Genomic DNA, 27,779 nt, shown 5'->3' on the forward strand with positions numbered 1-27,779 from the left:
TTATAATAATGAAAACATTTTTAATACAACTAAATTCTAAAATAAAAGTCCACGGAAACTGTCGTAATGACGCTTCTTGAGCGTTCCCATGGAAACAGGAGGGAGACTTGACTTAGCGGCTTTTGGAATGTTTTCTTTAAAGTTACTCCCCGCGCGAATTTACACCATTTAACGCCCGGTAAAGTGTGTGGCTTGCGTATTCCAGAAACAGTTTAAATCAGAAGGTACAACTAACTAACTGACTTCACTGCATGAAACGTTTTTAGTGATAAAACGAGTGTAGACAGGCCTTTTCTTGTAGTTAGCGAGCTAACCTGCTAATCAGAATGACCCAACAAGGAGCTGCCCTGCAAACCTACAACAACGAGCTTGTCAAATGTAAGTAACCATAGACCCAAATGTATCATTTTGCTGTAAGGGGAACATAAATTGTATTTTTCATATTGTTTTCTTTTAGTTTTATATACTCGTGATGGGTAGAAGGAACTTGAATGCAGCTAGTCTCAGCTGACATTTGTAGTCATTATACTAGCTTAGAAGTGATTAAAAGACTAGTGTGACGCCTATAACGTTAGTGTATTTTCAACCTGTGCCTTTGTCCTTTCCCTGATAGAACAACTGTTTGCTTTTAGCAAAGAAGACCTCTGAGCGTTTGTGAGAGAGATCAATATGATCTCCACGAATCTATTAAATTACATTTAGTGGCCTTAAAATGTACTTGTACACCTGTACTGTATGTCAGTGTCAAAATATCAAACCACTGGTATGAAGTCAGTTCTCCTCAATTTACACAGGTGTCCAGCAGAGGAACCACAAGTGTAGTTCATCACATTAACTAAGAACATGATTCACCAACATTTAACAAGCAGAAAGTGTCAAAATTTTTAATCTTTTTTTAACCGTTTATCTGTTGTAGTTTAATGATTTAAAATGAATACAACTCAATTTGCTAAACTCTTGGGGGAAAAGTGTTCTTTTTATTTTTATGTGATACTTAATGTCCAAATACTTTTGGGGGCAACTGTACCCACCTAAAACATGATCATTTCATTTCATTTGGCTCAAAAGTTTAGTATTTGTATTTAATATTGTTATGTCTATGCCTATTAGCCTATTAACTTTTCGTTTCAGATTTGTGTTGTAGTTTTAAACTTTTTTGTTTTAGAATTTAGAATTCATGTGACTGGTCTGTTTGATTTAGTGTTTGATAAAATCCTGCTCTTTATTGCACAAATCAGCAGGAAGAACTGCTGAGCAAGCCCTCATCAGCAACTTATACAAACTCCCTCTCAGTTATCACAACATGAATGTAAAGAAACGCAAGTAAAACACTGATGAAATATATTTTAGGTGTGCCCGGGGCTGCCTTTTTTCTTTTTAATTAAAAGAACTGAAAGTTCTTTTTAATTAAAAGAACTTTCATCCTCCTTATCTTTCTCAGGTATAGAGGAGCTGTGCTCTAAAAGAGAAGACCTGAACCGGCTGATCCAGCAGGAGGAAGCAGAGAAAACTCGCCTGCAGCATGACATCCGTGTGCTGACAGAGAAGCTGAGTCGTGTGAACGAGAGCCTGGCACGCCGCCTCAGCGCCCGCGCTGACTTTGACCGCACCATCGCAGAGACAGAGGCTGCATACATGAAGGTAAGGACACAATCAACCTGTTTTTAAAGGGTTAGTTCACCCAAAAATGAAAATTCTATCATTAATTACTCACCCTCATGTCATTCCAAACCCGTAAGACTTTCATTCATCTTCAGAATGCAAATGAAGATCTTTTTGATGAAATCTGAGAGCTTTCTGTCCTTCCACAGACCGCCTACACAATTGAAATTTTGACACTTCAAAAAGTTCATAAAGAGATCGGAAAAAACTAATCCATATGAATTGAGTGGTTTAGTCCAAATTTTCTGAAGAGACTTGATTGCTTTTTATGATGAACAGATTTAATTTCGGTTTTTACTCATAAACATTGATCAGCGAACATAAACAGAAGCTCAACCGAACCTGAATGATGCACGAGAACAAACCTCTTCCGAAAGCTCAAATGTGCTGCGTAACCAATGAGGTTCATTCTCGTGTGTTACGCCGGGGCTCTCAAGTCTCACGCATTCACCGTGAGACACACGCATTTCAACCATTTCACACGCTCACACGCCATACCTTGTATTTCTCACGCTGAGAAGTAAGGGATAACTTGTCCCTCTATATACAATTAATGGAGGAGGCTATTATACATCGCGCGTTGAACTATTATAAGCACCAAGTTCCCGTACGAACGGAACGGACCAATTATCTGCGCAACATGACCGAAGCCCAGTTTATTTAATTGTGCATGCGTGGCGCGCGAATGGCTGTATACTCTGCGCGCGTTCACCAGTGCGCTCCAAAAGTGTGATAAGATTTGTGCGAGTCGTTCCTGTCGTGACGCTGAGAAAACATCATCCTGCACCAACATAAAATAGAAAGACCTCCTTTACTAGAATTTACCTATTGTATTTATTGTGGTAAATTGACTAACTTGTAGAATTTATAATAGATTATCTGTTAAGGGAATAGATTTTTCACCAAATATTTATTTTACAACTGTGGCATACTGTGCTATAGTTTCTATGTGTATAGGCTGCTTTTACCTGTAATTATATCCTTATTGTAACAAATTCTATAAATATATTACAAGACAATTACAAGAACTATAGTTTTTCAAAAGGCCAAGTACAAGTTAGAATTAAGACAAGAGCACAATTGATTTTTCCCATGTGTAAAATGTGTTCTGCTAATAATTACAGATATTAGGAAAAACCTAGCAGATGACAGGAAATTAACATTTTCAATATAAGAACCGTTTAAGTAATGTTCTTTAAGTAAAATTCTGTCAAAATGCTTAAGATTTTACATGCTTAAATATAAAATACATGCAGCTATGTTAACCAACTTTGTATGTGGATGTAACCACAAAAAAGACCATTTTGCAAAAATAAACAAATAAGCGCACAAATAAATCTCATGAGGTAGACGAAATCTCTTGCCTGTGATCAAAAATAGTGAGAGCTGATGTTGGGGAATATAGCCAAATTCATGCTAAATTATTACTGATGAAGTCAAAAACTCTCCCAACTGCTTTAGCTAAGTTTGGCTTTCTGAAACTAAGGAAAGTACTAGAGATGTATTTAATTATTTTATTTCAAATTCTACTGTATTAATACTCTTTTCAGCAATGTTAAGACTACATCTCTTAAAGCAGAGCTCTCTGGCTATCATTTCAGTAATATTTAATTTACTGGCAATGCATACATTAATCATTGCATTTGTCTGTTTCAAAGATGTCAGAGAAAAAGCAAAAGAGTATTATTTCATTCTGGGCACCAAAGGGTCAGCCCCCTAAAAAGGTTGCTAGATCAGAGGAGGAGACAGTGGAAGAGGTGGAGAAGATAGTAAGATTGACAGTTGGAGAGAAAGTAGAAGAGACCATATAGGCACCAGCAGCTCCTACAACTGGTGCTCTGTTTGCAGACAGGAGAACTCGGGTGTGAACAGGCAAATAAAACAAAGGTCATCAGGCCAAAGAACAGGCACTTCAGTCAACAAGCAGCATAATTTCTATTTGTGCTGGTCAATTATGAACAACACTGTAGGTAAAATTAAACTGCTAGCAAAAACTTGAGAGAATTTGGTGGGGCAGAGGGGTCGCTGCTGCAAATATTTGAGTGGCTCCTCCCCTAACAGATGTAATCTCACTCCAAACTTTTAATAAAACTTGAGAGCTTTGGTTACGCAGCACGTTTGAGCTTCCGGAAGAGATTTGTTCTTGTGCGTCATTCACGTTCGGTTGAGCTTCTGTTATTTTATTACATTTATGTTATGTTAATAATGACATGAGGGTGAGTAATTAATGACAGAATTTTCATTTTTGGTTGAACTAACCCTTTAATGTCATGTTGTCTTCATGAAGAGTGACCATAAAAATCAACAACTAGCTTTACTAATGTTGCACAGGTGAGAACTTAGTTTAGTTTTTTTTTTTTTGTTTGTTTGTTTTTTTTTTGTTGACCAATGCTTTTGCCAAGCCCACTGCCAATATCTTAAATGAAACTTATACAACATTTATAAAATTAAGTGACTTACTTAAATTTATAACAAGTCTAATGTTGTTAGTTAGCCAAGCATAATTATTAGCTGATATCGTCTCATAATGGCCAAATGTTGGCTGATAAAGATTGTATTGTGTTTTCATCATCATGAATCTTTTGTTTATTAGTCGACCACTGTAAATGTTTTTTGTTTTTTTTTTCCTCCAATGTGCAGTGCTAATATCTAGGGTTGGGAACCGAGAACCGGTTCTCATCCGGAACCGGTAGTGCTTTTTTGAAAAGAACCGGAACCGTGCAAGATTTCTAAGTTTCGGTTCCGAAAACGGTTCTGGTGTGATGGGTGGGCGAAGTGCGGGGAGCGTATCCTTTTATAGAGACACCTCACATCATGAATATTATATCAATGAAAGCACTGAAAAGCCCTCGCGCTACTCATATACGTCAGATTTCAATGCAGAGAGAGAGGTGCCCAAAGCTGCACGAATAATCTTTAAAAGATCGTGTCCTCGATTTCATAACCCACATGATCTAATTCCTAAATCACAACGATTCGCCCGTGAATATTAAAACTTTAACAAAAATAAAATCGCGACATTCAAATCTGCGTTCACGCTGCCGTTGATCTAAAGAGAGTTGTCATGATTAGATATAAACAGCTTCACAAACAATCTTTTCAAACGCACAATATCATTATTTCTGTGTGACAAATAGGCCTATTCCATTTATAACAGAAGTATACAAAAGTTTATTATTCAGATAGAAACGCTGATGTTTATAATAAATTACCTTTTGAATGTAACTACTTCAAATAACGACTGTATTGATTGCATTGTTACGCCACTAGGTGGCAACAAATTTACTGTTAAAAATGTGTCTATCACTGAATGTCTGAAGTCTTTATGAATCCAACTTACAAAAATATTCTGTTTCACCTGTCTGAATCTTACATGTGTGCTCAAGCATCTTATCTAATTTGTGGTAACACTTTACAATAAGGTTAATTTATGATCTAACCATGAGTAATACATTTGTTACTGTATTTGTTAATCTTTGTTAATGTTAGTTAATAAAAATACAGCCGTTCATAGTTTGTTCATGTTACTTCACAGTGCATTAACTGTTATCAAATACAACTCTTGAATTTAATAATGTATTAGTAAATGTTGAAATTAACATTAACAAAGATTAATAAATGCTGTAGAAATGCAGTTCATTATTAGTTCACGTTAATGCAGTTAACTTATGTTAACTAATGAACCTTATTGTAAAGTGTTAGCGAATTTGTTGAGATTAACAGAAAACAAACACAAAAAAGACTGTTTGAGTCGAGTATTGTGCATTTTTCCCCTTACTACTATTTTTTATTAGTTGTTTAATTATTTTAATGGAACCGGAACCGGAATCGTTAGGCAGAACCGGAACCGGAATCGGAACCGGAACCGGAAAATTTCTCATGATTCCCAACCCTACTAATATCAATATCTGATATCTAGCAGGATGGCTGATAAAATTAGTCTTGTACTAATTTACAAGTTTAATATATTTATATATACACTAAGTTTTGGGTGAGTAAGACTTTTTTTTCTAAAGGAATGAACACATTTACTCAGTCAGAATGCAATGAAAGTGACAAAACATTTAATTTGTTACCAAATCTATTTCAAACTTCAAAAATTGTATCATGAAAATATGATATGACTGATAAGAATATCCAATTTTAACATTTATAATACTAAAATGTTTATTGAGCTCAAAATCAACAAATTTTGAGTATAGTATATAATGCTAATACATTTTCTTTATAAATTCATTATCTGTAATTTGCCTGAATTTGGCTGGCTCTTTTTTTTCTGAGGGTTTCTGCAGGTTTTACCTTTAAAAGGGTCTTAAATCAGAGCAGAAAGCCTTACATGTATAAAGTTATAGCATTTAATGCTGCATGCACTGCAAAAAAAAAAAAAAAAAAAAAAACATTTACTTGAGATGCAAATGTAAAATGAAGTCTTGAAAAACTGAAGAAAATTCATTGAGTTTATGCTTAAAACAAGAGTTATGAAAACTTCCCTTTGAATTAAGTTGATTTTTCTGAGACCCTTGGTAGATATTTGTTCTTGTTTTAAGCATATATTATCTGCGTTTTGTTTTTTTGTTTTTTTTCTAAAATGAATTAAAAAGTAATGGATATCTGTAGGAAGTTGTATTTTCAAACTATGTGTTGCTAATACAACTTATTGTGTTTCTCCCTAGACATTTACATTTAGAGAACCTACTAACGTATTGTATTCCCTTCAAATACACAAAAAATAATGTCAAAATGCCGTTCTTGCCGAGTTTATTTACTGCCATTTACCATATTTACTTTATTTACTACCATTTATTTACTTGGTATAAAAAGGTCTTGAAAAAGTCATACTTGCTAACACAAATTTACCTTCATAAAATCTGCATAAATCTCTGTTATTTTTTATTTTATTTTTTTTTAAGCTGTACAAGTTTTTTTTAAATAATGATGCCAGTGCACAGCCACCACATTTCAGACTAATTAATCTGATACAGCTGTGCCAACCAAAGTAGGGCAACATGCAGAGGTTAGTTCCCCTTCAGTCGTCCATTCTGACATGACATCTCCGTTCCCACCTTCAGGGAACGAGGGTTACATACGCAACTGAGACGTTACACAAAAAGCAAATTTATGTGTGTTTTTATGGTTTGAATAAATCTTTTCTCTGTCTTTCTCAGATTCTCGAAAGCTCTCAGACACTGTTGAGCGTTTTGAAGAAGGAAACGGGGAATCTGACCAAAGCCACTGAACCAAGAAGCAGCAAAGATCATTGATTAATACTGAATGTTCCCATTCACTCAGTCCTTTCATTTGTCTATATTCCATTCATCTCCTCTCTTCCGTCTTCTTTCATCTTTACCAGCATTCCCTCTTTTAATGACCACACAAAATAAGAATGTAACTTCTCATTCCTATCAGGAAGCTGTGTATGTAATGTGTATAGATTTGTAATGTTTTGATGATTAGTGTTTAATGTAATGCTTTTATTTAAATCTAATGTTTTAATAAAGATAACTTGTTAATTTGATTTTTGATGTTTTTTAAAAGGCTATAAAGGGAATTTCTGTATGTAAATAAATGTAAGTAAATAGTATCCCAAGATAAAGTGTGAAAACTCCTTAGCCTTCATCTCTTTATTGAACATTTCCTTGTGTTTGACATTTTTTCCCCCCTCTGAGTTCATCAAAACCAAATTGTACATTTAATATTCTCTTGATGCAGAAAACAGAAAGAATGAGAAAAAGATTTGACAAACAGTACATTAACCACCAGAGCAATGAGCAGCTTGATTGGATTTACAGGAACTAATGAAACACTTGAAGTTGCATTACATTTTGTAAGACACAAAAGCAATAGTTCCCAACCCTCTAAATGTCTAATATACATCCCTCAAGATATATTTCATGTTTGCTAAGAACATCTGGAGGATCTACTGTAGACTGGGATGGTAGAGTGCTAAAGTGACATACTGCAGAACTAGAATGTAAGATTTGGTTGAATTCTAACACTTGGTGAAATAGCCTTATTTCAAGTTTTCTCTTAAATAAAATTTGCCTTTAATTGTGATGTATGAAAAATCATGGGTTTAAAGGTTTTGTTCAGACAGGCAGCAAAAATTAAATTTAAGTATCTGATTTAAATACACTACCATTCAAAAGTCTGGGGTCAGTAAGATGATTTTATGTTTTAATATATTTTAAAATGTAATTTATTCCTGTGATGGCAAAGCAAAATTTTCAGCAGCCATTATTCCATTCTTCAGTGTCACATGATCCTTTAGAAATCATTCTAATATGCTGATTTGGTGCTCAAGTAACATTTCCACTTTTCAATGTTAAAAACGGTTGTGCTGCTTAATATTTTTTTTGTGGAAACCGTGATACTTTTTCAGGATTCTTTGATGAATAGAAAGTTCAAAAGAACAGCATTTATTTAAAATAGATTTTTTTTTTTGTAACAATGTAAAAGTCTTTACTGTTCCTTCTGATCAGTTTGATGCATCCTTGCTGAATAAAAGTTTTACATTCTTTGAAAAATCATACTGACCCCCTAACGTTTGAACGATAGTGTTCAGTTGTTTGTAGTCAATGTTATGACCCAGTGGACACAGATAATAATTGTTTTAAAATAAATTATAATATGAAAGTGATTTTAGATTCCTAAAAGGCATTATTCCAACCAAGAGAGAAGCTTCTGGTTCTCAAAACTTGACTCCATCAGGTGCAAAATAAAGCAAAAACAAAGACAGTGCAAATGAATGAATACAAAAGCATAGGACTAAGATGTAAGCTGTCTTATCAACACTAATGTCATTTTGTACATGATGTCAAATTATCAAAAGAATTATCCTGAAGCACCTCAGTTTGCCCCTTTGACTAAAAATATGAAAAAGTGGTAAAAGTGATTAAATAAATTATGAAAACCTCATCCTGGAGTGTATAAACTATACATCAATACTGGTCGGAAAGGCTGAGGAGACACGTGAGCAGATACGCCGAAGCCATTTAACAGACATGACACACTCAAGTCAGTTGGCATTGTGTGTATGTAGTCTTCATGTTTCGCACACACACGTGGCCCATGCTTACAGCGTGTCCACTCATACACCCACAAAATAATGTTTCCTTCATGACTAAAACTGACCGCTCCCATTTGTACTGCAAGAATATCCAGTTCAGAACACATAAGGATATAAACTTAAGCATGATTATTGATAAACTGATACATTAGTTGGTAACAATGTGCTTAAAATGGCATACTAAAACTAGGTCAATGCCACTTCAAATTGTCAGATCATAAATCTCACGAAACCTGTCAAGAACATTTCCAGGTCATATTTCATCCCAAAATGAAAAAATAAATAAATAAATAAATAGATACATAAGATACATATAATTATACATAAGATACATATAATTAGGTATATCCAGTCCCACCGAAATTGTCATTACCGTAACGTGAACATTTAATAATACAATAAAAAAATTATTTCAATGATATATTGCAGTGTTTTTTTACTGTAATGCAGTAAAAATACTTAATTATGATCACCATTGAGAATAATAAAAAAAATAAATAAATAAAAAAACATGTATTACGGTAAAGAGAATTTAGGAGGAAAATGTGCGTAAATATCATGGAAATAATGTCACAATGATGGTCCTAAAAACAGGTATCATTTTTAAATTTTTGTCTTTTTTTAAATATTTTTTATTTTGGGGTCAAATGTAACCTGGGCCCGTCTTCACAAGATTGACCTGAATTTATGACTGCATTTGTGATCCAAATCTTGACCAAGAATTTTTTTGTATATTTGTGTAATCAATCGATTCTTTTACTATGAAAAAGCAAAACAAAATGAATGTACTTACCAGCTCACTCAGGTCACCAATTAAGAGCTGCTCTTAAAAGAAACTGATCTAGAATCACTAAGTCAACACTAACATGTTGTTAGTATTTCAGTTGTATAGTATATCGGTCTGTGCATCAGAAATGTCTACCTTGAAACACAGACATACAAAAGGAAACATGAAACTAAAGTGGACGAATTCTATAGTTTGGGAGTCAATACAGACCTACACATGCACATACAAAAACATCACAAAGAACAAGGATTGTGGCACCCTTTCACCAGTCATACATAAACAAGTCACTTATTTCATTTTTTGTTGCTTCACCCTCTTATTGTCCCCTTTCTTGAGTCCTGTTACAGTTTCCTTCTCTGTTTGAAAGACAGTCTTTCATTTTTCCCTCTTTTAGAAATTTGGTCACTTTCATGAGGTGAGTATTACATACGTAGAGCAAGTATGTGATGGAAGAGTGAAATTCAAGAGCGGAATGGCTATTCAAGCCTTTTTCCATGTTAACAGAGTCCATCACAATCACAATCAGTGGCAACAGGAAGTCAGATGTGTGCGACACATCCGCTACGTGGATCAGCGATGAGGAAAGTCCTGTTGTTGACGCTGATGGCGTACGGCCACAGAATATGAAATGTATGTTTACGTGCTGGTTGCTACTGGTCCCATTGTTCTGGAAGTTGTTTCTTTGCATCCAGGCTGGTGCTGGCAGGCAGTGGTTGGTCCCGTATCTTCCCGACATCTGGAAGGTTTAGAAGTAGAGGGCTGGTTCACTGCTGAAGTCTGACAGAGAGGAGCTATCAGCAGGTGTCAGCTGGTAGACAACAACAATAAAAAAAAAGACAATAAAGTTAATCAATAAGTTTATTTCCATGGGTGTCTTGTGTGTATTATAGGTGTAAATACTTGTTCTGACAATGGTTGTTTACTAAATGAAGCAATGCATGATAAAATCTGGTCAGAATTTGATTCTTTACATCAGAATTAGGTTCTTTACAGGTCAATTTACACTTTTACTGTTGCTCAGGGGTGTGTTTCATATGAAACATATTTCAGGATTCTTTGATGAATAAATTTAAAAGAACAGCATTTATTTGAAACAGAAATCTATTGTAACATTATAAATGTCTTTACTGTCACTTTTGCTGAATGTAATGCATCATTGCTAAATAAAACTCTTACTGCTGCTCAGGGGTATGTTCTACTCCTAAACCTAAGTATTAGACTTTGGTGTGTAACTCGTCTCGCACTGTTTGTCTTTTGAACATTGCAGTAAAAAATACCTCAAGCCATGTGGTTTTTTTGAAAAGAGATATGCTCTTCCTTTTACAAGCGATCCGAAGCTGATAAAATAGTAATACATCTCTGATCACTAATCAAAATTTGATCTGAATCCAGAAGAACTGTGGCAATGTCTCCAAGATGCTTGAAGAATTGAAGAAACCTACCTGTAAAGCTACACTACTGTGAAAAGTTTTAGGCACTTGTGTAAAAATGCTGTAAAGTGAGGATGCTTTCAAAAATAAAGTCATAAATAGATTTTAATTATCAATTAACTTCTATTAACTAACTCAAATCGATATTTGGTGTGACCACCCTTAGTGTTTAAAACAGCTTTTGTCCTAGGTACATGTGCACATAGTTTTTCAGGTAGCTTTGGAGGTAGGTTTCTTCAAGCGTCTTGGAGACGTTGTCGCCGTTCTTCTGGATTTACTCTGTTTCAGTTTTTTTTATGTTTCTTTATGTAATCCCAGATGAACTCAATGCATACCGACTCCTTGTCCATACAAAAATCTCACTGGATTATTTCAATTAATGCAAAAGGAATGTTTGGAAATGTAAACTGATATTTCCTACTGACACACTACAGCAAAAGATATAAATAACTGGCTTAAAACCACTTTTTTAGTGTGAAAATACTAACGTGCCTGAGACTTTTGCACAGTACTATATAACAGTCAAAACCAAAATTTATTCAGACACCTTGAACATTTAATTCATTAATACAGTTTAAAAAAAGGTAATAAAATATGACGATCTCAGAGTTAAACTGTCAGAAAAAAAAATTCTTAATTATGTCAGATAACGGTAACACTTTACAATAGGGTTCATTAGTTAAACATTAGTTAATGTATTAACTAACATGAACAAACCATGAGCAATACATTTGTTACTGTATTTACTAATCTTCGTTAACGTTAGTTAATGAAAATACAGTTGTTCATTGTTTGAACAACAATGAACAACTGTATTTTAGTTAGTTCACAGTGCATCAACTAATGTTAACAAGATTTTAATAATGTATTAGTAAATGTTGAAATTAACATGAACAAAGTGTAATAAATGCTGTAGAAGTTCAGTTCATTATTAGTTCATGTTAACTAATGTAGTCAACTGATGTTAACTAATTAACCTTATTGTAAAGTGTTACCCAGATAACACTTAAGCAAAACATGGTCAGGTCAAAGTGTTTGAATAATTTTTGGTTCCAAATTTTTATAAATTTTACTGGTAGTCCACTGTATGAATAATTTTTGGGTATAATATGTCACAGTTTACTTTATTTTGCTATCCTCACTTACATAAATGAACTTTAGTGTCCTGCACCCACTAGTAAAAATATATCAAAAATATAAAAAATGTCTGAATAATTTATGGTTTGACTGTATATATATATATATATATATATATATATATATATATATATATATATATATTCATTTCTTTAAAAAAAAAAAAAAAAATTGTCCCTTAGCTTTTGAACGGAAGTGTGTTTCTTGTTTGCAGTTGTGCCTAAATGTTTCTATGGTTATCTGTCACAATAGGTGACTCCTGTATTCCATAGACACACAGAACAATAATTTATGGGACTTACTCATGCATTTTAATGCAGTTGTCATTACCATAGAGGCCACAGAAAATTGAGAGAGATCTATTTTCACTTAGGGCAGTGATAAACCACCCAGAATGCCCAAGCAACTCTAAAGCAATGCCATATAGAGAACACTGAACACCCTCGTTTTACATGAACAGGCACATTTCTACTCATTTTACACTGCAACTCTGTATATGATCTTTTTTTTATTTACCATGACCTCCTCTGTACTCTGTGAAGTATCTTCCCCCCGTTGAGCAGACTCATCGAGCTTGTGTTCTTGCCAGGCGTTAAACTCCACTGAGTGTTTGGGTGTATAATTGGACAGATCTGAGGACACAAGAAGAAAGATATTAATCAAGGTCAATCCAGACTGAAAAATCATCACAGAAACTACACTTCATCTAAAAATATTTTAGACATTATTATAAAATTATACATAATTACAATTATATAAATGTTAATATTATAACATATTTGTAAATACACTTTCCTTTCTACCTTTACATATATGTTAACCTCTTAAATGTAAAAAAAAATTGTTGTTAAAAATTGTGCCCTTATTTGTCAACTACCCAAATGCAATAAATGTAACACCTTATGACTGACCAGCAGGGGTCAACACTGTTCAAATGTGATGAAGGTAACCGCCAAGAGATCAACCTAACACATCATCATCACCTCATTCATTTCAACAACCACCAGATTCATCAAACTGACCCCACTTCCTGTAAGACCACATGAAACAGGTCCCAATTTGCATCCTATTTATCACTCCAAGAGTTGCATCCCAAAAGATATATAGGACAAAAAGTGTGGATAAAAATAGTATGTGAACTGAATCCATTTCCTGTTCACCTCATCCATGGTTTCTGTGCCTTCCTCTCATTCTATCCATTTCCTGTCATTCTTCTCATCTTACCAACCTGTGGTGTTGTTGGAGTGAGTGGGTGAGCTGGTGTAGCTGGCACGAGGAATGCTTATCCTCCCTGCAATGATCCCTCCATCATCTTCTCCTCTTTTTTCCTCTCCTTCCTCCTCTTCCTCTCCGCTGTCCCACACGCTGTTCTCAGACGGGTATTCAAATGTGCTCTGTAGGCTGGACTCGTTGAAGGATATTTTTAACTGTGGTGGAGTCAGAGGACAGTTTGTTAGGTTCCAGACCTGCATGGAATCTGCAAATGCAGAATTCCAAAAAATGCTCTGCAGATTTCCACAGAGTACGAGTGTCCAGCATATTTCGACACAATTTAAATGCATCCTAGTTTGTACCTCATGAAGTTGTTTGAGAGAAGCCCAGAGTCCTCAAAGCTGTGACCTAGACAAAGTGTGATGACTTTGAAAAGGTAAAATATAGGATAGTTTTGATTTGAGTTATTTTTTGGTCACTACATAATTATCATAATTCCAATTTGTACTATTTTGTAGTTTTGAGGGCTTTAAAATTATTCGAAAATGCAATAATGAAACCTAAAATTACGTTATTAGAAATAACGAAGTATGAGGCGTGTCCAAACTATTTGTTTAGCAAAACTTTACCAGGCCTGTGCACTTGATATTTATCTACACCAAGGATCTATGGTAACAAATGGAGGCATTTTTTGACGATGCACATAATGCAAACGAAAGGGAAATGATGGGTCAAAAATTAAGCATTAACAGACAACAGTCTGTTTCCTTATTGCTTTATTTGTTACTCCATATGATTTATTTAAGCTTGTCTGATAATCTATGTCAGCCATGGTCATAAATGTGGACAAGCCAATCGATTGGGAAACTCAAATGAACTAAGAGCACCTTTTCGGAAGTGGTGTTACGGTACAATAACATCATAGTTCTTTGAAATATATAACGTGCCATTGAATGATTATTACCATATCATTCATTCATTCAATTGCACTTATTGTGTATGTACATGTTTTTACATTGTACAATATTTAAAAATACTTGCATGTAATTACAGCTGTAATTCATTTCTGTAGTCACATCAGTAATTACACTGTTGACCTTACCCCTAACCCTTAATCCACCCTTAAAACTAACCATACGAAACTTGTCCCTAACTTTACCCGTATCCTACCTCAATAGCAGCAAAAGTGGTCTGAAATACAGCATGAACACAAGAATGTCATACAGACTCGAGGGTTGGCTCCTTTAAAAAACTATCACCTTGAAACCACCAAGAACACCTTAGCATTCACATAGCAACACTCTGGTAACCACTCACAACACCTTAACATTATGTTAATCTTATTAAGGACTTATCAGACAAATAAATACTGTGTTGTCTGATACAAACTCAATGTGACGGGCCACTAAAATAAATTATACCATAGTATGTAGGCCTATGTAGTGTCCAAAGCACCCTAGTGACAGTCACCAGGTCAACGTCTAGTGCCCTGGCCCGTGTGTGTCAGCGCTGTCCTAGATCTACTCTAATCTCAATCACATGTCCTTAATCAACTACAGTACATATAAGCAAGCTTAATTTACAAAGGATGTGAACATGGCCTTACATGGCACACCTATCAAAACGACCGGGCAAAGGCCACATATAATTGGGTGATGTTTATTTGGTGTAATAAACATTGCCTTATATACCCTCTAATATACCTTGTTAACCATCATGTGTCAATGAGATTACCTTCCCTTTTTTTTGTTTTTTTGATCGCAGAAGCCCCAGTGTTGTATGTTTAACAATAATGTGTGTTTTCCTTCAAAAGATTGGTGTGAGTACATTTTTTGTTTAGAAACAAAAAATTTATACTTTTATTCATAGGAAATTAAAAATTACAGTAAAGACTTTTATACGTTACAAAAAATCTTTTTTTTTATTAAATAAATAAATAAATTATTAATAATTATTAATGTAATAATAAATTATTTTTTTTAAATGCTTTTGAACTTTATATTAATCAAAGAATCCTAAAAAAAAGGATCACGGTCTCCACAAAAATATTAAGCAGTACAACTGTTTTCAAATAAGCATATTAAAATGATTTCTGAAGGATCATGTGACATTGAAGACTGGAATGGCTGCTGAAACATTTCACATGAATAAATTACATTTTCAAATATATTCCAAAAAAAAAAAAAAAAAAACATTTTTATAATATTTCACAATATTACTTTTTTTACTGTATTTTTGTACTTTTAGACAACAAACATGATACGAGGTATGTTTAGCTTCATGTTAAGATTAAATATTTAAGATTCTTCATACAATATCAGGAAATTACTAAAAGTGTAGCATTTTTATATTTGTGTATACTCTTTCAGAGGTGTTGTACAAGCTTTGCTCTCTTTTAGTAATTTAGTGTTGACAAATCTAATGTGGTTACATAACACAATGGACATAGACTGGGTGTGTAGTCAAATCTGTCTCTCTTTATATTTTAAAGAAATAATAACACAAACATGATACCTTAAGCATTAACTCACGACATTATACATGCTGTGTTTCCTGAAATAAAAGACATTCAGCACCTTCAGAAAGTATCCACCCTCTTTTCATCTTTTGTTTCTGTTAAATCTGTAATAACACAAATCATTTATGAATCTATACACTCACTTTATTATAGGTACACCTGTTCAGCTCATTAAAGCAAATATCTAATAAACTAATAACATGGCAGCAAATCAATGAATTTAGGCATGTAGACATGGTCAAGGTGACCTGCTGAAGTTCAAACTGAGCATCAGGAAGAAGACACACCGGGTGCCACTCCTGTCAGCTAAGAACAGGAAACTGAGGATATAATTTGCATGGGCTTACCAAAATTGCACAATAGAAGATTGTAAAAACGTTTCTTGGTCTCGCTTTCTGCTGTGACATTCATATGGTAGGGTCAGAATTTGGCGTGAACAACATTAAAGCATGGATGCATCTGCTGGTGGTGGTGGTGGTGGTGTAATGGTGTGGGGTTATTTTTTGGCATATTTTGAGCCCCTTAGTACTTATTGATCATCGGTTAAACGCCACAGCCTATCTGAGTATTGTTGCTGACCATGTCCATCCCTTAGTGTACCCATCTTCTGATGGCAGCAATATAACAAATAAGCCATTGCACAAATCTCAAATCATCTCAAACTGGTTTCTTGAACATAACAATGAGTTCACTATACTCAAATGGCCTTCACAGTCACCAGATCTCAATCCAAATAATCAGGGGTTTTCAAATCTGTCCTGAAGGACCCCCAGCACTGCACATTTTGTATGTCTCCCTCATCTAACATACCTGATTCAACTCATCAGCTCATTAGAGACTGGAAGACCTGAATTGTGTGTGTCAGATAAGGGAGACATACAAAATAACCCCTGCAATAGAGCACCTTTGGAATGTGGTGGAGCAGGAGATTTGCATTATGGACGTGCAGCTGACAAATCAGCAGCAACTGTGTGATCCTATCATGTCAATATGGACCAAAATTTCTGAGAAATGTTTACAGCACCTTGTTGAATCAATGCAATGAAGAATTAAGGCAGTTCTGAAGGCAAAAGGGGCTCCAACTCTTTAGTAGCAAGGTGCACATAAAAAGTGGCCTCTGTGTGTGTACATATAAATGATAAATTAAAGACTTAGAAATGAATAAGACTTGAAAGAAGACTTATAATTAAATAAATTAAAGACTTTTATTATTACTATTATACGGCAGTCAATAATTTGTTCATTGCCCTTTAGCAGCAATTACAGCCTAGAATTTTCTTGGGTTTGAGTTCTGCACATTTAAAGTTTTGCCTAATCCTAAATGCAAATTTGTTCCAGCTCCAAAGTAGACACTGGGTATCAGTGGACTGCAATTTTCAGATCATACTACTGATTCTCAATTAGAATTTGGTCTAGGCTTTTACATAATGCTAACTTTTTGCAATTCATTCTTTCACAGCCTTTGCTGTGTGTTCTGGATCATTGCCCTGCTGGAAAATTAATCTCCACCCAAAGTTAATATCTCTGGCTGACTGAATCTAGTTTTCTTTACAGATTTGCATGTGTCCAAGTTGCCCATGATAACAACAACCTTTTCAGTTTCCTCTACTAGAAAACAACTTCAAATCATGATGCTGCCACTACCATATTTGACAGCAGGGTGTTATTTGGGTGTTGGGATGTATTTGTTTTGCATCAAACATACGCAATAGTCTTTCAGGTCAATTTTTTGTGGTTTTGGTTTGCTATTTAGTGTGTCACATTCTCATTCCAGGAATGAAATTTGGCATTTATCAAAAGAGACATCTTATGTAACCACGCCTAAATAGGCTGAATCTAAAGTGCTATCAATCGGGATGTCAAGGTATCTTAGAGAAGACAGAATTAAGATGACTAGCTTTTGAAACGTTTTGTGTCTGAAGCATCTATGTGTTCTTAAAATGTAATGGGCAGCTCACTATAGGTTTTGGAACAGAGCAATTACATCAGATTTACATAAATATGTAGAAATTCAGCACCAGTCTTAGCATTAAACAACACTTGCGACCATAGCCATTTTCCCACTCAACTTACTGTAGTTTCTTTAACCTACTGCTTTCTGAGGCACGATTTACCCAAACTCTGAATAAGTCACTGGCAGTAACAAGCAAAGTTTCCAGTGTGGAGTTATTTGGTCATTCTTGGCTCATGCTGACATATTTCCTGACTATTCAGCCAATGTTAGAAATGTGAGCACAGCGTGATATGTTGGCAGTTTCAACCATTTCCCATCGCAATTCACCAGCACAATTTGAACAAATATTTAAAAAAATATATTCTTTGGCGTGAGAAAAAAAGTCAAATTCCATTCAAGCAGATCAATCATTATATAGAAATATTTTCAGAGCGCTCATTTAACACATTCTGGATGAAGAGATTGGAAGCAGCACCAATGGAAAGGATTCTTCATATCCATTCCATATTTTGCTCTACTACGCCTATTAAAGGGATAGCTCACCCAAAAATGAACATTTTGTCATTACTTACTCACGCTCAAGTTGTTCCAAACCTGTAAACCGGGAGTAAGTGCAGAGGTGTTGTGTGCACTGTGTAAACCCCAAAATGAAAATTACTCACCCTCATGTTGTTCCAAACTTGTATGAGTTTCTTTCTTCTGCTGAACACAAAAGAAGGTATTTTAAAGAATGTTGGTAATCAAACAGTTGAGGATAGCCATTGACTTCCATAGTAGGAAAAAAAAAAAAATCCTATAGAAGTCATTGGGTGCTGTCAACTGTTTGGTTACCAACATTCTTTTAAATATCTTCTTTTGTGTCCAACAGCAGAATGAAACTCATACAAGTTTGGAACAACATGAGGTCGAGTAATTTTCATTTTCGGAAACAACGCCTCTGCATTTACTCCCGATTTCTCTCAACATGGGGACATGAGAGGTGGCAGTCAATAAATGGGAAAACAAAGTAACCTGCGCTACTTATTTGAAAAAATAACTTTTATAAAATAACTGATATTTTGTTGTAAATTGAAAAGTAATGCGTTAATTTACTTGTTACTTGAAAAAAGTAATCTGATTACGTAACTCGTGTTACTTGTAATGCGTTACCCCCATCACTGAATGTCTCATCCTGAATGTCTAGATCATCACAGAGCTTTGTACATAATGTAGATGAGTAGTCAAGTATGTTTTTCCACAACTAGAGATATTAATTTTCAAGAATTTCGTCAATCGATTGCAATTGCAATTAACAATCAATTAATCAAAACCCTGGAAAATGCATGTTAAAGATTTGAAAGTGCATGAGGTCAAGGGTTGCAACACTACTCCAAAAGTGGTGGGGCAAAATTTTATGATTTTACTTATATAATTGCTGCTTTATGATCTTGTGATTTTAAACACTTTATAACAAGGTTGTAAACAATACATGTACTACATTCTAAATTATGTATCATAAATTAATGAATATCTTTTTCACACATTTGTTAATCTTGTTAGTGTTAATTTTTAAAAAATATTTTGCCCATTATCATCTCATGTTAGTTCTTTCTTAATGATGTTTCATCATCTTATTTTAATATTAAAATGAATTGGTATGTGTAGAAATTTACACAAGCCAATTTAATTTTTTTTTTTTGTAAATTTGACTTTTTCTTTGTATCAGCCCAAGATGATTCTTAAAGAAAACATGGCAGGAGTCTATTGTTATGCTAGTAACTGATTCAACTTCTTAGGCTAATCTGACTGACAGATAAACAGCACGCTCTTGTTGTTAATGTTGTGGTTATTTCAGCAAACATTTTGATTTGTATACTCAGTTATACAGAATTAAGTTAAAGAGGGCAAACTTTATCATTCCACTGAATTGTGCACATGCATTTTAGACACTATGTTCTTGCTCCGTCCATGCAATAAATGCACGGGGTGTTCTAGCATACTGTATTTACTTTAACAGCTTAAGAAATGTCAATGGTATGACCCATGTTAGGGACAACAAAAATTTCAATTTAAAACCAGAATATGAGCATAGCTTACTTACATTAGCTACTAACATTAGCAATAAGGATAACACAGTTATTAACACAGTTATTAAAAGTGTAACTTCGCTGTTTAACCCACTTTGTATTGTTACAACATATATTTAAAATTTGCAAGTATTGGTAAGTATTTCTTCTTAATAAATGTATTATTGTTAATTTAGTAAAATAATAATAATAATAATAATAATAGTTTAACGTTTTTAAAATACAGATACAACTTTTCCCCATAAAACTGAGTAAACATGTTTAGCAGAACTATCAGAGCAGAATTTACTAGAGACGCTATCCTTATTTGAACCAGGTTGAGACTTCATGTAAATACACACACACACACACACACACACACACACACACACACACACATCATGGGGGCTTCTCTCTGAATTACAACCTTTGGTTGGCAGCACACTGTGAAGCAGAAGCTGTCTAGCAAACACTGAATCTTTTTGTCAGTCTGATTGTGTGTGAGGGGAAAGATTGTTACGGCCTCTCATTGAAGTGTATGGCAGACTGAGCAGATGCCTGATTAGAGCTAATCTGCTGCCAGGGTGTTTAATATTAGAAATCCCTCAGCACAGTACAGCTGGTAAGACCTACACAACAAACACACACACATATGGTTTCATAAGTGTGTGATGTGAGCAAACCAGTAACAGACATGTGTATTCTTGCATAATCTAGGGGATTAGAATATTTCAGACACGTCTGAATCATTTCACTTGCAATATAGGGCTTGCGAGAAATCCATTACTGTAATATTAAAGGTTAAAATAACCAACTGATTTTAATAAAAACATTTAAATTGCACATTTTTATTATAATAACATTATAATATTAACTTTTTAATTACAAAATTATGTTTCATTTTTTAATTATAAACATTTAAAAGGTGGCTGTCATAAACACTCATTTTCATGACGGTTTAATTTAAACATACATTAAATATTGAAGAACAGGTGAAAGACGGCATAACAGAAGTTGCGATAGTCTTTTATTCCCTATTATGACATATATCCGAGTGAAACAGCTTCTTGAACAAGAAAAAAATACAGGACGGGACTTGATTTTGTCCATCGGAAATTGATAGGATTGTTGTCATTTGCTATTGCTGCAAATCTCATGTAAGTGACAGGTTAAGGTTTCATCATCAGAGAAGAGATGTCACTAAAAGAGGGAGGGGAAGTTATTTTGATTGATGATTACAAGGAGGGATGCCCCGAGCGATCAGCCGCAGATCGGTATCGGCCGATAATCACATTCTATGACTCGATTGGTAGTAAATAATGGCTACTGAAATTCTGCCAAAGCACGCACTTGTAAGTGTTCGTTAACTGAGTACTCAGTATATTGTAGGTCTGCGCATGTCTGAAAATAATATATGATCACCAAAATGATTTTATATGACAAAAAAACATAGTTCAAACTTATATTCATTTAATCCATTTTAATTTAATTTAAAAACAAAAATAAATTGTAAAACTGGAATTTATTTTTTAAATGTGGTCAGCATATCGTGGGCCGCATTTGCATTCGTGGCGGGCCACATGCGGCCCAAGGGCTGCAGGTTGAGAACCACTGCTCTATACAGTATGCATTTCAGTGGTGGTGGGAAGTAGGGCTCAGTATTGACACAAATTTCACTATTTGATTCAAGTCAGTTCGATTTGATATTGATTCATTTGGATATATCAGGTACAGTTTAAGTCAATTAAGTCAGAAAACATGTCACTCAACTAAAGCTGTAAACTATACAGAAAACCTTGATACTTCAAAATAATATTAAAGTTGGCATGAAATGGAAGCTGTGATAGTCTTTTGTGATAGTCTTTTAGAAACAGCTTCTCGAACAAGGAAAAAAAATGTAGGATGGGGATTGACTTTATGCATCGGGAATTGTCTGGATCATTAGATCGTTGTCACTTGCTATTGCTACAATCTCCTGTGAGTGACAGGCTGTCCCGACGTCACACCGAAAAACACGTCATCAGAGAAAAGAAGAGATGTCATTGAGAGAGTGTTATTTTGATTAAAGATTACCAGGGCACTTGAATTAAAAATAACAATAATAATAATAATAATAATGATGTGCACAAATAAATCATTTATAGTAAACTCTGCAATATTCCATAAAATAAGAATTGTCCATTTTTCATGGTGACACTAATAGATCAAATTAAAGGGTTAGTTTACCCAAAAATGATTAATGATTAATTACTCACCCTCATGTTGTTCCACACCTGTAAGACCTTCGTTCATTTTTGGAACACAAATTAAGATATTTTTCATAAAATCCGATGGCTCAGTGAGGCCTGCATTGCCAGCAAGACAATTAACACTTTCAATGCCCAGAAAGCTACTAAAGACGTATTTAAATAAAACAGTTCTTGTGACTACAGTGGTTCAACCTTAATGTTATGAAGCGACGAGAATACTTTTTGTGCGCCAAAAAAACAAAATAATGACTTTCAACAATATCTAGTGATGGGCAAATTCAAAACACTGCTTCATGAAGCTTCAAAGCTTTATGAATCTTTTGTTTTGAATCAGTGGTTCGGAGCGTGTATCAAACTGCCAATTTTTTAACAAATGATTTGTGTACTGACATTAAAAATCACACATAATGCATTTTTTTATTATAATAATAGTTATAATAATAACTTTTTAATGAAATAATGGTTTTACATTACAGATTTTTTCAAATGTACATTAAATATTGAAGAACAGGTTAAGTAAAAATATAATGAATATGTAATATAGTGCAAATTTAGCAAAATGCTCCTTTATAGTTCATTTTTCTACTTAACTATCGAGCTATGGTAATTGAATGGCTTTTCTGAGGTAAATGTAATTATGTGCCTATTGTGAAGGGAGGCAAGCTGTGAATAGCATTTAGTTAAGTTTTGTTCACGCATCAACTTAAAATAGCATCAACTTAAAGATCGATTCTTTAAATTTAATAATCAGTATCAGTTCACCAAAATGAGAAATTAAAATCGAGAAATTTATATTTTCAACCCAGCCTTTGTGGGAAAAGGCTATTAGCTGAAAATTAATGTAAGGGCACACATTTTTAAACAAAACAGCATCTGTATACCTTTGGTCAAAGTCAATAAAATATGAACTGGGACACACTACATACAATTTCAAATATTATTTAGCACAGATTTATGCAAATAGACACAGACAGCCAATGTGTTGTTGAGGTCACAGCTAGTTAAAAAGTCAAAAAGATGAAAATGGAAGAGATTTTATCACTTTATCTTGTCATGCTTGGTTTGGACAAAGTGTCTGAGTGTGCATGAGAAATTATTTACAACATATGTTTTTTTTTTTGTGGAGAAGGAGAATGTTTCTACATATTAGTCACAATATAAATTTGAATATTGGCCTGTTGGAATCTGCAGATTTCTGATTTTCAAAAGTCAAATGCACAATGCTATACATGTTTATTTAATAACTATTTTGGCTTTTGCTTTAAAATGAAAATTCTATCATCATGTAATCATAAAGGGTGATTAAACATTTGTAAAGGGCCGTAGACATGTGGGCCATAGGTAAAGAAACAGCCTAAATGGATGGCCAGTCCTACATAAGGAGTTACAGTATTATCAAAATGTCAAAACTGCTCTTTTCCACAGAATGAAAATGTATGATGATCAGTAAAGGCCTGGAAGTCTGTTTCTATTTTGCATTTACAAATGTATGTAGTATAGCATTTCAAACTATATTTTTTACCATAACAAAGTGAAAAGTTGAATAGAAAAATGTACATAATTCATGAACTGAAGCAAGAATATCTGAATGTCTCTATACAGGACTTCTTGTGCTGCATATTTAGTATTTCAAACTATATTTTTACCATTACAAAGTGAAAAGTTGAATAGAAAAATGTACATAATTCATGAACTGAAGCAAGAATATCTGAATGTCTCTATACAGGACTTGTTGTGCTGCATATTTAAAAGGCTCTCTGTGGTTTTTCGAAAGTTGTAATGTTTGAAAATGAACAAAATTACCATATCAGTATTGTAATTTTACAGTTGTAATGTAAAATACAACTACTGTATTATTTTTCTTAAAAACTTTTTTACAGCGGAATATTACAGATATTTATCTGAAAAAAAAAAAAAAAATCACAATTCAATGTTGTCTTGTAGCAGTAGGACACATACATTTATGTGGTTAGGCTTGATTAATTAAAGGGTTAGTTCACCCCAAAATCTAAAAACATTGATCAGCGAACATAAGCAGAAGCTCAACCAAACCTGCTACATGCGTGAGAACAAACCTCTTCCGGAAGCTCAAACGTGCTGCGTAACCAATGAGGTTCATTCTTGTGTGTTACAAAGCACGTTTGAGCTTCTGGAAGAGGTTTGTTCTCACGCATGTAGCAGGTTTGGTTGAGCTTCTGCTTATGTTCGCTGATCAATGTTTTTAGATTTTGGGGTGAACTAACCCTTTAATTAATCAAGCCTAACATAAGCACTCATGAACAACACTGTGTAAAGGTGTGTAACGCTGCCTTATCTGGGCGGTTTGATAAATCATTGGCAAGTATAGGGCAGAAAGAGGGAAGGAAGTGTTTTGGAAACAAAAAGGCACAGATACCTAATTTAGGATTTCTAATGACAGGATAGAAAAGCTGTGGTCTCTGTTGCTCAGCGACAGGATCCATGGCTATTTTTAGAGAAAAGAGCAGAGGAGGAACTACAACAAGAGCAAAAGAGCATGCAAACAGTGAAAACACAAGTATGCTATACTCTCATTGGAAAACAGGTAGGAGAGACAGAGAAAGAAGATTCCTATCAACAGGCTTATCACAGAAAACCAGGGCAGGAAAACACACGGCTGCCCGTATCATGACATACATAAACGCACACAGTCATATCATTCTTTCTGTGACAACCTACAGTGGTCATTTGGTATTTTTGAGAAGCTTGAGCTTATGGCTATGGTTTATTTGAATAAGATTTGCATTGACTATTTCAAGCCTGACTCTTAAACAACAAATTAGCATATGTGCAAACATCCATGTTAGTCAGCACGAGCACAAATATTTTACACAAATGCCAGGTCTGAGACAAGCGGCATTCTTGCATGTTACAATGCTGCGCTGTCTGAATATGAGGGAAAATGTATGACTTTTGAGACTAAACTCTCATATGACTTCTAAATGTATTCTTTAAAAAAAAAAAAAAAAAAAAATCTAAAATTCACTTAAATACAAATGAATATGGGAATCACTACATTATAAAGGTATAGAATGGATATTTATTAAAAAAAATTATATTTAACCGTGTTATTAAAATTATACTTTTTTTGAAGAAATGACTAATGTTTTTAAAGATTGTGAGTGTTAGATGACAGCAAAGGTAATCTAAATGTAAAAATGGGAAATAATAAGTATGCACAATAACAGTGCGTGCACATGAATTCACACCATGTTGGAATTACCATAATTACAAGATTCTGACTTGTAAAAGCATTCACATTCTCACAGAACTCATAACTACAACTTGTAAACTCAGAATTTTCTGGGAGCACCAACTTGTACCATGTGTTGGTACACCTGATTGCGACAGATTCATTTTAGTGTTGATAGCGTTGCCATTGAAACGCATGATTCAGAGTCAGAGGACCTGTCACATGATCCTTCATTCAAATATGCTGATTAAGTAACATTTCTTACTATTATTAATGTTGAAAACAGTTGTGCTGCTTAATATTTTTATGGAAACCATGCTATATTTTTTTCAAGATTCTTTGATGAATGGATAATATTAATATTATGGTAACACTTTACAAAAAGGTTCATTAGTTAAACATTAGTTAATGTATTAACTAACATGAACTAACCATGAGCAATACATTTGTTACTGTATTTACTAATATTCGTTAATGTTAGTTAATGAAAATACAGTTGTTCGTTGTTCATGTTAGTTCACAGTGCATTAACTAATGTTAACAAAATTTTAACAATGTATTAGTAAATGTTGAAATTAACATTAACAAAGATTAATAAATGCTGTATAAGTGCAGTTCATTATAAGTTCATGTTAACCAATGTAGTTAACTAATGAACCTTATTGTAAAGTGTTACCAATATTATAGTAATATAGTAATATTATAAATGTCTTTACGGTCACTTTTAACCAGTTTCACTCATTGCTACTCCAAGGAAAAGAAAACACAATACATTATTCAAAATGTGTTCCATAGAAAACTAATAGCATATGGGTTTGGAATGACATGAGGGTGAGTAAATGAAGACAGAATTTTTATTTTTGGATAAACTATTTCTTTAAGGAAATAATTAATTTAAAAAGCAACAATGATACTGCTGAAACACTCTCACATTCATGTTGACTATAACTTTCTCTCTCTCTCTCTCTCTCTCTCTCTCTCTCTCTCTCTCACACTACAGCTCTCTATGATCCTCTCTGTCTCTCACACACATGCTGGAGTGACTCTTGAATTAAACATGACAGTGACAGTGGCGCTTTGCAGTCTGAATTCTAATTACACTGACTCTATTGTAGACACTGCGGCCATGTGACAGGCGCACACACACTCTCACACACACAGAAGTGGTCCATATGGAATTACACAATAGCGTCAAAATTGTAGGACACATCACTAAATTATCTGAACTTCAAAGTCCAAACACAACAATGCATACCAAAGGCAAAGCAAACATACAAATACACAGCTGCTGAAGAGCCAGTGTCTGTCTCTGCCTGTAAGGAGAACTTCCTGGAGGACACCAGTAAGGTTAAGAGAGGGGAGGAAGGGGGAGGGGGAGGAGTAAGTGAGGATAAGGAGAGAGAGAGGTGTGGTGCATGATGGAGGAGACGGCATTCTGACTGGTCAATAATTAAACATGGTGGACTTTCATACTTGTAGCAGGACATACAGGAGAAGAGGAGGGTTTTCATCCGCCTCCTTGTGTGTTTGTAAGGCTCACATCATAAAATTAGTCATTTTACAGACAGAAATATATTTTGCAAGCTCAAAGAATCTGCAACCAGAGGTGTATCCTCTCATGTGGAAGGGAAATTATGGATTAAAAAGTTAACACAGTACAGGAGAATGAAAGATGACCAAACAAAAAGATGTCTGAAACTATGGGTCCATTACAAATAAAATATACATATATTTTTCCTATAAATATTCAATAAGTATACACTGGGTTATTTTGTTCTACCCAAATGCTGGGTTAAGCCTGTTGGCTTTTTTTTTTTTTCCATGGTTGGGTAGATTTTGTGTTACCCAGCCATTGGGTTAGTGGTCGGTCAATCTCACTGACAGTTGAAACAATACACCCCTCCCCCATCCTCACTCCAACTAAACAACCCAGCAACGGAGGTACTACAACAACCCAGCTGTTGAGTTACACAGTGCTGGCTTTTTGCATCCTTGTCAGAAGATTTCAACAACACACCACTGCGATTATGACAGGAATATATGTGGAAAATAGAAGAAAACTAATCGAAGCGGAGAGGAGAGAGAACTTTGAAAGTGACTGCAGCAAGAAACATGTTCTTTTAAAACTGGAAGATTTCGTCTGACTGTTTTCTTTTCTCTAACATCCAAATCACATAAGCAGGCTTTCAGTCTGTTTTTTGGCTGCACTCATCCTGATGGTTTTGGCCGTAGTGCTATTAGTGTGTTCAATGGCGGGACAAAAATAAGCGAAATATGGTCAAATTTGTTCTTAAAAGTTAAAAAAGCAATTTCGTTTAACTGTATAACTGTCAAGTTGTCACTCTTTTCTGCACTTTTTCTCACATACACATGTACATGTTGTTTTTACTCTTGCCTATATTTTTGTCCATTCCTGGGTGTTCTTGCTTATTAATAAATGTTCACATTTATTTTGGGTTCATTTTATTCCAGCAATATAGTAATTTTTAAACAATTGTTGAATTAAAT

The 27,779-nt window shown here is 34.3% G+C and overlaps 2 protein-coding genes across 2 annotated transcripts in view; one reads left to right on the plus strand and one right to left on the minus strand.

Moving 5' to 3' along the window:
- Positions 1 to 61: 61 nt before the first annotated feature.
- On the plus strand, positions 62 to 7,177 carry ssna1 (Sjogren syndrome nuclear autoantigen 1). The gene is made up of 3 exons (XM_051894543.1): positions 62 to 378; positions 1,442 to 1,641; positions 6,828 to 7,177. Exons 1-3 carry the CDS (start codon positions 327 to 329, stop codon positions 6,921 to 6,923), a joined length of 348 nt encoding a protein of 115 aa, XP_051750503.1. The 5' UTR covers positions 62 to 326; the 3' UTR covers positions 6,924 to 7,177.
- A 91-nt stretch (positions 7,178 to 7,268) lies between these two features.
- tprn (taperin) overlaps positions 7,269 to 27,779 on the minus strand; it is a 31,944-nt gene continuing 11,433 nt past the window's right edge. Inside the window, exons 2-4 of the mRNA XM_051894542.1 lie at positions 13,311 to 13,509; positions 12,599 to 12,714; positions 7,269 to 10,323 (exon numbers count right to left, since the gene is read on the minus strand). Coding sequence (XP_051750502.1) covers positions 10,261 to 10,323; positions 12,599 to 12,714; positions 13,311 to 13,509 — 378 coding nt within the window. The 3' untranslated portion in view covers positions 7,269 to 10,260. The remainder of the gene's footprint in view (positions 10,324 to 12,598; positions 12,715 to 13,310; positions 13,510 to 27,779) is intronic.

The sequence above is a fragment of the Ctenopharyngodon idella genome, chromosome 5 (assembly GCF_019924925.1).
Source record: "Ctenopharyngodon idella isolate HZGC_01 chromosome 5, HZGC01, whole genome shotgun sequence".
Taxonomy (NCBI): Eukaryota; Metazoa; Chordata; class Actinopteri; order Cypriniformes; family Xenocyprididae; genus Ctenopharyngodon; species Ctenopharyngodon idella.